Below are 12,791 nucleotides of genomic sequence, written 5' to 3'. Positions count from 1 at the left end.
GGCGCTAAAGCGCGGAACAAACGTGAAAAGTTTGATGGGAGAAGTGCGATCAAGCAAAATTTTTATGTTTAATAAAAAATGAATTAAAAATAAAAAAAATTACAACTTGCAAATATATATATACATACATATATTAAAACAAAAGCAAACAATATAAAAACAAGCGGGACGCCAAGTTATTTTTTATTATTTGCGTTCAGCCTTTTGTTAGATGTTTTTACACCATACATACGAGTATATTAAAGCAAAATAAAAAGAATAGGTCATGCCCATGTAGCGCATGAAGTGAAATTCATATTTTTTTATTAAATAAAGTAAAAAAATTAACAAAAAAAAACATTTGAAAAAATTGCAAAACAAAAAAAAAAAAAAAGAAAGAGAAATACATTTATACGCAAACTGCTGCAAAAAATATTACAAATATAAAAAAAAAATATTAAAAAGTCAAAACCCGATTTGGAATATTCAGATTGTTCTTTCTTTTTTTTTTTTTTTGTGATGACATTGCTGAAGAGTCGAACCAAAACATACTTTTTATCAAATATAATTACAGAATCAACCACACACACACACTTGAAAACATAATATATATTACAGGTATATGTTAAGCAAATAATTTTCATAATTCCAAACTATTTGTTAACTGATTGGATTGCACCTTGTAAGCTGTGCACTTGCACGGCAAACATTGTCAAATTAAAATAATATTCAAATCAATCTGCACAGCGCAAGCAGTCAACAAAATTAACAAATTAACAGCCACTACTTTGTACACCCTGAAAATTTAATTAAATAAAATTCCACTTCGGCAAAACACAAAGTTAATTCATTTCAATTATTTTAGCTGGGGAAAAGGAGATTGATCTCTTAATAAAATCCACTTCGGCCAACAGAAATGAATTTCAAGGCTGCAAAGCTGGGAGCTTAATCTAGGGTAATGGATATATCACCCTTATTTGGATCGCACAAATCGAACTGTGCGTATATGTATATTCAGTTATTTTTATATCATTCGCGTGTTTTATACAACAAATATCACATGCTTTGTTTTTCAACAATTTTATTTAATTTTGCTATAACAATCGTCTTTATTAAGAGAACTTAGCAGTTATTAAGTTTTAAATCATACTTGAATAAATATTTGAAATATTTGTAGATTTCTTTTAAAATTGAATTCGAAATACCAGAGGTACAAAAAATTGAATCTTTAATCTTAGAGCTATAGTAGTAACAATGAATAATGTTAGTGAGTAAAGTGTTGGCTTGTTGCGTTAACTGAGGTAAGCAGACTCTAAGATGTTGGCTTATCCAATTCTGACAAGAGCTTTCTCCATTTATCGCTCCCGTTGCGCACACTTAGTCCTCATCATCGTCGTCATCGGATGGCACAAACAAATCATTTTCTTCTAGAAAGTTCGCCACGTTCTTGCTGATGGTGGCCCCCACAAAGAGTCCAGGAATCACAGCACATAGTATGGCAAACAGTCCGAAGGGCATCTCCTCTGGCTTTGGCTTGAAGGCACCGCTACGGTACACTATGCCCGACATTTGACGACGAACAATGTTGTTGCTGTTGTTATTGTTGCGGGCAGCTTGTTGGGCTAATTGTCGCAAGGCTCCATTGAGGGGATACGCTAATCGCGAAACAATCATGGTTGTGCACTTTATTAACGCCTTATATATATTTCTATATTTTGGCTAGTAATGTAAGTAGTTTGGTAATTATACACTTAAGATATATAAACGCCGAGCAGATGAATCTTCGTTGGTTAGGTGATGACAATTATTCATAGCATCGAGGGTCGTGAGCAAAAATCGATACCGATACTTTTGCTTAAAGAATATAGCAAGTAACGTTTAATCAGCTGGCTAGAAGATAAAAATCAGTGTTGAGCAGCAGATGAAAAGCGCGTAATTTAAATTATTATTCGACAAGTTTGTTTTTTAGATAAAACTGCTTTATTACTGTTTTTCTTGATGTACAGCTTATAGGTGTGTGTTTTTGTGTGTATATATGCAGAGCTCTTAAATATATATATTCATATATATGCTCATTTGTTACATTTTTCTTTATGTGTATAAATAAATATATATGTATATGCTTTCATCTAGTAAAAGTTACACGTTTGAATAGCCATTGATTTCGCTTTTATGCGTATTAAGATTGTTTTTTTTTTTCTATTCCTTATATTTTACTAATATAGATGTTGGTTAATAGAATATCAAATAATAAGATTTATTTTATGTAAATATAAACTTTCAATGCATTAAAATGCAACATTACTATCTAAAATAATGATTAAACAAATAAATATGCGTTGAGCATACGCGCAAATAAAACTTAATTACATATTCAAAGACTTGGGACTACATGAGTGTAGAGCAAGGTTATTTATTTATTTATTTTGTGAAGCTGCTTTCTGTTTTGCGCACTCGTAAATACTTTTTGCTGATTATGAAAATTGTGTAGGACGTTTTGTTGATCTTAGTATATAAACAACTTAAGTAATAATTTATGTGTTATTATTAATAGATCGATTTTGCCATACTCTATCTTCCTCTTTATAGTACAGGTATTTTAGAGTCGAGTAACTTTCTATGGAAATGACAAATCGTGGGGGTTTCAAGCAACTCAATATATGGTTGTTTTTTTTTTTGGTAATTTTGTTTTTTTTTTCTTATATATATAAGCTTAAAAGTCAATAAATAATTGCACTAAACATAGAAATCAAACAAAAACTGAACACATACAAAAATAATGCAATAAAAAAAAAAACAGTTGGAACATTAACAAATGAACATTAAATTGGCTACATTTTGATTTTTTAATGAGAATATGATGAAGATAAGATTTAATTGTTTTCTTTTCAATTTCCGTCTTTTATCAATTTTCAGCTCTTTAGCTGGCGAATCACCAGTCTGCGTAATCTTATTTTTAGCCTGACTCATTATCAATGATAACAAAGCGATTTGCTGTAAAGCGGATGATAAAAGAATGTAGAATGTTTAAGTAAAGTGCAACAATAAATACTTGTACATTATTAAATGACGTATGCATATTGAATGTACTTTTACATTGTATATGCTATATATACATACAGACATAGACATAGACTCTGATAATACACTATATCTAAACAGAATTCTCTATAGCTTCATGGATCTGTTACACTAACATTGAATTCCATTTAATAAACTCTGAATGGATAGGCGGGGAGTTGGGTTTAACATGAGCCACAGCTCCATATCAAATTCATTGCCAAGTTTCCAGTTTCTAGTTTCTATTTGCTAGTCTGAAATTGCAATTTTCATAGCGTCACATTTTAATTGACAAAAACAAAGACAACTTCTACAAATTCGGGACACTTCGATAATTTAACTGATTGATAATTTATGGTAAAAATTGCAATTTTCTTGTGACATACATCATCAACTAGTGGGAGCAGGGATCGCGAATGGTTAAAGGTGCACTAGGTGGTGATTGATGCTAATTGTGGATTGGATCGGCCTGGCCCAGCAGAAGCAGCAGCAGCAGTAGTAGCAACAGGAGCAGCTTTAATCAAAATCGGAAATCGGCGTACGACTGGAGTCCTCGCATCTGTTTCTACTGCTGTTGCGATTCAAATCGATCTGCTTGACGGCGCTTGGCGTATTGGCAGCTGATGAGGATGACGATGATTCATCGCTAGGTCATAAGTCCTGAAAGCGCCGCACATCCTCCCAATAATGTGCGGGTATCTCGAATAGCTTAGCGGGTATATTGTCGCGAAACTCAAACTTCTGAAAGGTCACCTTGGCGGTGACCGTATGGAGCACGGGTATCTCAATCTTAACGGGGAAACCCGTGGGCAGCTTGAGTGTGACAAACTCGCGCAGCTTGTTGATATGCTTGAGCGGTGCCACCACCTCCAGTACGTCCAGCAGCATGTCCACACTAAGCGGAAAATCTGTGCTCATCGCAACCGTTGCCCGCAGCGTTTTGTTTGATTGCTTGTTAACCGGCGCACGGCCCAGCTGTGGGCATTTGCCCACGGGCGCTTCAATATACTGCGACCAGGTGACCGTCGTGGTAGGCGGCGGTGGCAGCGAGCTGCGACGCGGCAGCTCTGGCAATGTTAGATTGCTGCCATTGGGAGTTGTGGCCGCATTCGAATCCGTATGGTTGCCGCCTTTGGTGATTGTCTCAACGATGGCGCGATTCTTTTGCAAATCCTCATGCGACAAGTGCTCACGTCGCTTGCGCTGCTTCAGCACCAGACCCTGAATGGTATAGATCTCGCATTGATATTGCCCGCCTATCAATTCCTTGCGATTGGCCCTGAACAGCCAGCCACGCTGAGCTCGTGCGAATTGTATGGTTTTCGTGGACATTTGGGTGGCCAAAATGTCAGTGGACATCAGCACATCAACCTCGTCCTCCATGTCGGACTCCTCATAGCGCAGTCGCTGATAACATTGCTGCTCGTTATCTAGCAGCACTAGGGACTCATTTGGCGCCGCCTCGCCACGAAATAGAAACGATATATCGCCACGATCCCAGCGCATGTCATTGAAGTCCACCAACGTTGTGTCCAGGCGCAGGGAGGCGCCGCACTTGTACAGACGGCAAATGTCCGAGGGCAAAATACGAGAGACGAGCGGCAGCCACGACTGAAAGTCCCACTTGAACTCCATGTAAAAGTCCTGCATCTGACGCAGTGCCTCCACGAGACGTTCACGTCGGCTCTCCATGTGCTCACGCGACTGCAATTTCAGCATGCGCAGCAGCTGCGTGATGGTCTGGCGATGGCCATAACTGATGGCCTCGGCCAGCGGTGACCAGCCCTCGTTGTTCTTCACTTTGACGGGCGCATTGTTGGCGAGCAGCAGGCGGACACAGCAGGTGCGCCCCAGCATAACGGCCAGATGCAGGGGCGTATTGCCATGTTTATCTTTTTCGGCCACTTCCTTTGCGGCAGTGTTCAGAAGCAGGCGACGTTGCAGTGTTCGTATGTCGTTCTCGAAAACGCTGCGATGCATTGGAAACTCGACACAATCATCTGATAGTGGGGAAGGTATGATGGGGACAGATGCGGCTGTTGATGTAGCTGTTGTTGCTGTTGCTGTTGTTGTATCGTCATCGTCGTCACCCTCGCCCGCCGATTGATATTCATCCGATTCCGAGTCATCATCGTGTGACACACTGTTTGTTGTCTGTTTTGTGTGTTCTACTTTCTGATTTTTGTCACAGTCGTCCACTTTTTCGTTGGACATATTTTACTCACCGTCTCTTTATCAAACACTCTTTGTATACAGTTTTTTTCATACAAAAATTGGTATTTTGCTACCCAAAATTGCTCTGTTTATTGATTATTATTAGCGATGGACTAAGTGCAGCACCGTGGCCAACATATCGATATCTTATCGATTAACGCAATTTTTCATTTAATGAGTAGAATTACTAAAAGTTGTAAATAAGCTTTCGTTAAATCATAACTACCGATTTCAATGGTTATTTATGCAGCAAATTGCTGCAAAATATGCCGATGTGTTAAAAAAATATTAATAATTTTAGTCTACTATTCTCCTGCTTATTTTGTGTCATTTAATAGAATATTGTCACAATTTGACATTTGCCTCATTTTTGCATGCACTGTTAAGAACGGTAAATATGATGAAAGGCGAAACGAATTCAGTCTGTCATGCAGCTAATGCGGCCACCACTAGTGCGACTTGTACACGTAACAGCCGAATTTCATACAGAAATTTAATGTCTAACACGTAAATTTGTATTTAAAAAGTCTCGGCAGCAAAATATGTTTTTATTGCGTCTAAATATATATGCACACATATGTAGAACAGCACTCGGTTTGCTCGCAACGCGACACTGCAGCTGATTGCAACGTGTATGGGTCACCACTGGTAACAAAACAAAAATAAAAGGGAAGAAAAAAAAGTCGAAACACAGCAGGCGATGCGAATCGAAACGGACAACTGCAAACGGCAAAGGCAAGGCAACATGCAATAATAAATTGAGCAAGTTTCATAATCCTCTAAACAATTCTAACCACTAGATAGATAATGTCGAGCGATGAACTGCTGTGGCGTACTAAGTATTCAAGTTCGCGTTATCAACGCCACGAGAGCGCAGAACATCGGACGCCCTTGAATGCCAGCGCGTTGCACTGGCAGCGTCAACAATTTGGCTGCGATGTGGACGAACAGTTGCGACGGCGACTGCAAGCTTCACCAGCTTACATTGACCGTCTCGAGCAGGAGGCGCTGCTGACCGGCCACGATGGCTGTGTCAACTGTCTCGAGTGGACTAACGATGGCCTGCTGTTGGCCTCCGGTTCGGATGATTACAAAGTGATGATATGGGATCCGTTTCGCAAGCGGCGGGTCCATACGATAGACACCAAACATCTGGGAAATATATTTTCCGTCAAATTTCTGCCGCGTCACAACAATAGCATCGTGGCCACCTGTGGCGCTGACAAATATATTTATGTCTATGACATAAATCACGGGAATGCGACGCTGTTCACCTGCAATTGTCATACGATGCGTGTTAAGCGCTTGGCCACTGCGCCCGATTCACCGCATATATTCTGGTCCGCCGGCGAGGATGGCAGCATCCTACAATTGGATATGCGTGAGGCGCATCGCTGTCGCGGCCCCGATGATCAGCAGCAGTCGTCGGGTGGCGTACGACTGCTCAGCCTGTGCACTCAGGTTGAGTCCACAACGGAGGCCAAGTGTCTGGCCATCAATCCAAGACGAACCGAGTACCTGGCCGTGGGAGCCAATGATCCCTATGCACGACTCTTCGATCGACGAATGCTGCCAGGCGAAGGTAATTGCAGAACTGTATCACGTGCTCAACCAGATTATGAATTTTTCTGTCTTTCTTGCAGCCAGCAGCTGTGTGTCCTATTTTGCGCCAGGACAGATTGTGAAGAACATAAGTCGCAACATCATCCACGAATCGCGCACCGTCACGTATCTGACGTTCAACAGCTATAACACAACGGAGTTGCTGGTGAACATGGGCTCTGAGCATATCTATCGCTATGATCTACACAATGCCACGCCACCGATATTCTACGACCTGCCCGAGTATACAGCTGCGCCACCAGCCATGCAGGCGGAGCAGGAAGAGGTTTCCGATGCGGCGAACAGTAACGGTGCTAAGCTGGAAATACGAACCAAGAAGGAGCAGAAACGTCGCACGTTGCCAACGAGCATCGAGCGGCACAAGAAACTAGGCAATGAGCAGTTGGAAAATGGGAAATTGCTGGCGGCGATTGATACGTATTCTGCGGCACTGGCTGAGTATCCGCAGGGCGAGGTGCTTTATTTGAATCGGGCTACAGCATTGATGCGTCGTGGCTGGTTTGGCGATATATATGCAGCGCTGCGAGATTGCCACGAAGCGTTACGATTGGATCCCTCCTACGTCAAGGCGCATTTTCGATTGGCGCGTGCCCTACTCGAGTTGCACCGGCCACACGAAGCGGACAAGTGCCTGCAGGAGCTAATACAACGCTTTCCCAGCTTCGCTAATAACCATGGTGTGCTCATGCTGCACAAGGACATCAATGAGAACCGACTGCAGCAGCAGCAGCAGCAATCGCAGGAGTGTGGAGCTCATACGTCCGATCAGGAGCCCACGGTGATTGAGAGTGGATTTCGCTATTTGCGTCTGACCGACGATGACTATGCCCAACGTCGCGCTGCCAAAGACTACAAGCAGCGTTATGTGGGCCACTGCAACATCACCACGGACATTAAGGAGGCCAATTATTTGGGCCTGAATGGCGAGTTCATTGCCGCTGGCTCCGATGACGGCAACTTTTACATCTGGGAGGGCGACACTGCAAAAATTCGAGCCGTCTACCGTGCCGACAGTGCCATTGTTAACTGCGTGCAGCCACATCCGAGCATTTGCATGCTGGCCACCAGTGGAATCGATCACGACATTAAAATCTGGTCGCCGTGTGCGCCGAGCGCCGACGAGCGGCCCAATCTCATCAAGGACGTGACGCGCTACGTTGAGGAAAACCAGGAGAAAATGCGCACTGATCCGTTCGAGCCGAATACGCGTAATGCGTATTGTTTTAATAATTAGATTTTAAGCACATCTAGTATAATGTAAATTAATTTTTTAAAATTGAAATTGCAATACAATCCCTGCAATACTTGGCCACACTTCACCGATCATGCCTGCACGAAGGATATAGTCGAATTATATATAGAAAACCTGGCGTAATCCTCGCGAAGTGCCATCGATTTTGTTAAATTGTCAATAATACACTATATAAAACGGAATGGAGAAATATATACATATATGTATATATACGTAGGAAATATAAGAATATGGATATGTTATGTACGAAATCAAAGTAATAAAATTCAAAGAATTGCAACATTTAAATTCATTGTTTTAGCCAAATTTATGTCATTTGCATTTCAGCCGAATTCCCCAAGATATCAAGATTGGGTATATTATTTTTTTGGAATTATTCTGTTTATTTATCGTAGTTATTTAAATCTATGCTCACATGTATACATATACATACATATAAATATTTTACTTTATGTAATAATATTCAAGTATCGTTCTTCTTGTTTTGTTGTTTTTCAATTTTTCATCAAGTTTATGTGTAATATTTAAAAAACTAAGTAGAATTGATAGCTTTACATGAAAGTTTCTATCTTTATATCGCAAACGGTAAACGTTATTGTTGTTGTTGTTGTTCTGTTGTTACATATGTATGTTATAGTATGAAAGTTTAACTATATTTCTTTTCCAAACAAAGTAAAGTAATTAAAATATTGCATTTAGAATTTTGAAAAAACTTTTTTTGTTTTTTTTTTTTTGTTTGTATGCGTGAAGAGGGTGAAAAGTTGTGGATTTTAGTTAGTGGCTTAAAATCTAACTGAATGTGTTGTAAATATTCGCTGCCGTGCGGATGATCTTTAACTTCCTACTTGCACATTTTTCACATTACATTATGTATATAACTATGTTTCTATATATTTTTTGTTTTTTTCTTTTATGAGTTTTCTTTTATTTACTTTACAAAAGTGCGTACATTTTCATTCCTTTGTTATGCAGGGTTGTCCATATTTTGCTTTTTATACAGTGTTTTGTGTGTTTTATGTTTAAGAATAGTATATTACAAACTATTTTATGATGAAATTAAAATTACGATTCAAATCAAATTCAATGGGTCGACAGTGTTCATAAATATTGCAAATTTGTGTTTGATCTAGTTAGAGGGGAGGGATATAGGTCAGTGTCAGGGATCATAAAATCGTAAACGTTACTTTTAAGTTTGAACTATTTGTAAATTTGTCAACGTTGTGTGCTTATGGGTGTGCATTGAGTTTTGAAATGAACTTTGTGTCTGTATATCTCAAATGTTGTTATTCTTTTTGTTTTAGCTACGTTCCACTATTTCTGTTTCGTTCTTTTGTTGGAATTTTGTTTTCTTGCTTGCGTATATAAGTTTCTTATAGTTGTGTTTATATTTTGTTTATTTGTTTAAATACCATCAACCCTCCCGCTTTATAGAACTAGGTGTCTCTGCAAGACCTTTCACTTTAAGTCGATCAGCCGTTTTAAGAAATGCTGGCAGCTGTTCTTGCGATACATTCACTTCGCCGGCATACATGAATTCGAGTATTGCCTGCAGGTGTATGTAGGACACATCTTTCAGTATAATGATTGGATGCTTTGAGGGATTTTCCTGCAAAACAAAAATTATGATATGAAATTGTAAGTGGAATATATTGAAATATGACTTACCTCTAATAGCGCCTTGAAGTAGGGACTGCAAGCTGAAAGCACCATTTTGTGTGCCTTACAAGTTTGACCTTCGCAGGCAAGTGTTACCTAAACAGAAAACAAAGTAAAGCAGTTTAGTAAACCAATACAATCTATTACTACATATAATTGCAGCCTGGCATAAAATATGAGCAGAATATTTGAATCAAAATCAAAAGAATGCAAGAGAACAGGTAGATGAGATGGAGAGGTGGAGAATGAATGAACTCTTGTTTGTCATTTGAGTATTACAGTCTATTCATGAATTTGCTTGTGCGTCGTTAATAGGATAAACAGGTGCGTTGCTTGGTTTATGATAAATAAAGTGGTTAATGTAGTAAGAGATACTTCAAAAAGGTAAAAACTTACATCTGTGAAACTCTTCTCATCGCGCAAGTGACGGAACGAGGTCACCATATTCGTTTGAAAATCGTTCCATTTTAGAAAAAACTGTTGGTCCGACGACATCATGTAGAAGCTTTTGTATTATTTATATGTTTTTGTTTTGTTATGGCCTGGAGAGCGTTCGAAGAAAACGCGCGCTCAGAGTTCTGATACACAGGCAGGAGAAATACAATTTAGACGTGCGGCCAAAAGACTCTAGTAAACTATCTCTTAACTTCACAGATTATTTTAAATGTTCTCCTTGAGTTCTGCAAATAAAAAACAAACAACGGTAATGGTATGGTACAATACATATATGTATATATAAACAAAACGTGACTTTTAATAGCTCGCGAATACAAAATAAGCACAAACTTGGCGAAATTTCACACAGTTCGCATCGAGTGTGACCGTCGTGAGAGCACCGAGCGCCGAGCCAAACTTGCAAATTGCGAAAGAGTAGGCAGCCGCGCTGACGCTGTCGCTGTCGTCTACACTATCGCTGGCAACGTCTTAAGCGTTGCACAACGGCAACAACGCCAATTGACGAAGACGACGATCCACAGCCAAAGACATTCTATATACAATAGCAAAAAGTATTTTGCGCAGACGCAATGTGCAGTCTCCGGGCATGGAATGTACTGAGTGTGTGTGTTGGAAAATGTCAAATGTGCAAAGTTGGCCCGCAGTAAACACAAGAAATAAGAAAAAACAAAAATAACAACAGAAGAGCGACAAAGGTTAAACAAAATATCAAAGACTCGCTCACTTAAGCGCGCTCACACTGAATGCCTTTCACTTTTCAAGGCAATTTCTGCATTTTAGTCATTTGCGTTGCTTATTTGAAATTTTTTTGCTCCCGCACAGTGTACATACAATATACATATATATTTATTGGATGTATATGTGAATATAAGAATATTGTAAATATATATACATAAGTCAGCAGTTCCATTATTGCGAATGCCAACGTTGACGCATTAATTTAAAATTAAACACTTTTTAAACAACTTTATTGAAATTAAATTATCTTCAAAATAAATGGGTTATGCATTTTAAGTAACTTTACTACGGTCAACGCTCCACTGTGCAGACAACATGTGTTGTGCTGTTGCGACAGTCGCTGGGACCAGCTTGTCGACACTTCCATATGCGCTACACTTGCGCCGGCTCTGTGTGGGCGGCCTGAGATCGCAGCAAAGTAGCGCGTACAAACTTCGTCTAAGTATAAGCTTTACAGCAAAGGCAAAGGCAAAGGCTCACACATACTTGTCAATATACATATATACACAAACTCAGCACACACATACACTTGGTTAGGCGCTCTCAACTTTCAACTGCCGTTATGATTTCGCAATTACATTACAACAGCAACCATAACAACAACAACACAGCGACAGCGAAGACGGCGAGGGTAGACATTTGTTGGAAATTTCAATTGCATTTGTGTGCGTGCATTTTTAAAAATGCAACTGTCTCTCTCACTTGCACTAGTTTAGAAGCAGTTAAGCAGCGCGGCAGCAATAAGATAAGTTGTTGTTGTTGAGTGATGTTGAAATTGTCTAATTTGTATTACTATTGGTCGGTCGAGTATTGATTTTTACCCCTTTTCTGTTTACACACGAAAAGGCAGAAAAAACACCCACAATCGCATGCATATGTTTATTTCTTCATTAAGAAAAAATACCAGTTTTGAAACTGAGAAAAGACAACAGAGAAGACTGAAAGAGCGAAAGAGTGACGGCAGCCACAATAATTTGAAACGAGTTCGAACGAAAGTTGCAACACTCACAAAATTGATGAGCCGCCGCTCTCGCAAATGTGTTGTTGCTGTCTCGTGTATTACTCAACATGGCGCTCACAACAACAATATTTGATGAGGCAAAGGAACGAACGAACTACTCGAAATTTACTGAAGAAGAAATGTGCGAGAGTCGTTGCTGCTGCTGCTGCTGCCTCCTAGACAATGGCGGCGGCAGAGACAGCGGCAGCGGCGAGGGCAACAGCGGCGGCACACTCAACACACTCTTCGTGGCATGCCACAACAACAAATGGTCGGGTTAATATTGCATTGGTAATTTGACTTTTGCACGTTCTGTTTCTCTATTATAATATTTGTACTTGTTTATGCAAATATTATTGTAATATGTAGATGAAATTAGGTCGCGCTTCGTTTTACTTTAATTCACAGAGCCACTGACATATACACGCACGCACGCACAGACACACACACGAACGCGATACAGCAAGCGCACACAGTTGCATACACGACACACACATACACTTGTCTTTTTCTACACTTTCCTAATCATTATTTGGGTTGCACTCTGTACTTTTACCAATGTGTATTATGTGCAATTGAATAATGATCATTGCAAATGCATTTTGTAAGCGCTATGTCCACGTTTTTTATTCCATTTTTGTTTCAATTTAATACATACACGCTTTTTTAGCACGCACTCACTCACCTTCTGTACACGCTCTGCTTTCGCTAATGCTTGCTTTGCTGCTTTCTTTTTTCTCTTTTCCGACGAGTGTTTTTTGCTTTTTCCAACGCGTTCATCAACACTACTAGCTCTCGGCACACTATTTAACA

At 39.7% G+C, this 12,791-nt stretch overlaps 4 protein-coding genes across 6 annotated transcripts; 1 reads left to right on the top strand and 3 right to left on the bottom strand.

Annotated features, from left to right (window-relative positions):
- Window positions 1–1,043: 1,043 nt before the first annotated feature.
- On the bottom strand, window positions 1,044–1,805 carry LOC6580433 (essential MCU regulator, mitochondrial). The gene has a single exon (XM_002006238.4). The coding sequence runs from the start codon at window positions 1,651–1,653 to the stop codon at window positions 1,357–1,359; it is 297 nt and encodes a 98-aa protein (XP_002006274.1). The 5' UTR covers window positions 1,654–1,805; the 3' UTR covers window positions 1,044–1,356.
- Window positions 1,806–2,211: 406 nt separating this feature from the next.
- On the bottom strand, window positions 2,212–5,579 carry LOC6580432 (ankyrin repeat domain-containing protein 13C). Its single transcript, XM_002006237.4, has one exon. It carries the CDS (start codon window positions 5,251–5,253, stop codon window positions 3,691–3,693), a length of 1,563 nt encoding a protein of 520 aa, XP_002006273.1. The 5' UTR covers window positions 5,254–5,579; the 3' UTR covers window positions 2,212–3,690.
- A 124-nt stretch (window positions 5,580–5,703) lies between these two features.
- On the top strand, window positions 5,704–8,416 carry LOC6580431 (WD and tetratricopeptide repeats protein 1). 2 transcript variants are annotated; one of them, XM_032729931.2, is made up of 3 exons: window positions 5,704–5,988; window positions 6,058–6,835; window positions 6,897–8,416. In XM_032729931.2, exons 2-3 carry the CDS (start codon window positions 6,061–6,063, stop codon window positions 8,108–8,110), a joined length of 1,989 nt encoding a protein of 662 aa, XP_032585822.1. In that variant the 5' UTR covers window positions 5,704–5,988; window positions 6,058–6,060; the 3' UTR covers window positions 8,111–8,416. The 2 variants fall into 2 exon arrangements, with proteins under 2 accessions (XP_032585822.1, XP_032585821.1); XM_032729930.2 differs by having other exon boundaries at window positions 6,054–6,835.
- A 71-nt stretch (window positions 8,417–8,487) lies between these two features.
- Window positions 8,488–12,750, bottom strand: LOC6580430 (longitudinals lacking protein-like). Of its 2 annotated transcripts, none has more exons than XM_002006235.4 (4): window positions 12,664–12,750; window positions 10,181–10,464; window positions 9,794–9,880; window positions 8,488–9,734 (listed from the first exon to the last, which is right to left on the bottom strand). In XM_002006235.4, exons 2-4 carry the CDS (start codon window positions 10,280–10,282, stop codon window positions 9,540–9,542), a joined length of 384 nt encoding a protein of 127 aa, XP_002006271.1. In that variant the 5' UTR covers window positions 10,283–10,464; window positions 12,664–12,750; the 3' UTR covers window positions 8,488–9,539. The 2 variants fall into 2 exon arrangements, with proteins under 2 accessions (XP_002006271.1, XP_032585823.1); XM_032729932.2 differs by lacking the exon at window positions 12,664–12,750 and adding an exon at window positions 12,637–12,660.
- Window positions 12,751–12,791: the final 41 nt, after the last annotated feature.

The sequence above is a fragment of the Drosophila mojavensis genome, unplaced genomic scaffold (genome assembly GCF_018153725.1).
Source record: "Drosophila mojavensis isolate 15081-1352.22 unplaced genomic scaffold, ASM1815372v1 contig_81, whole genome shotgun sequence".
NCBI classification, from domain to species: Eukaryota; Metazoa; Arthropoda; class Insecta; order Diptera; family Drosophilidae; genus Drosophila; species Drosophila mojavensis.
The sequence above is the reverse complement of the archived record's forward strand: the minus strand, read 5'-3'. Positions and strand labels throughout refer to the sequence as shown.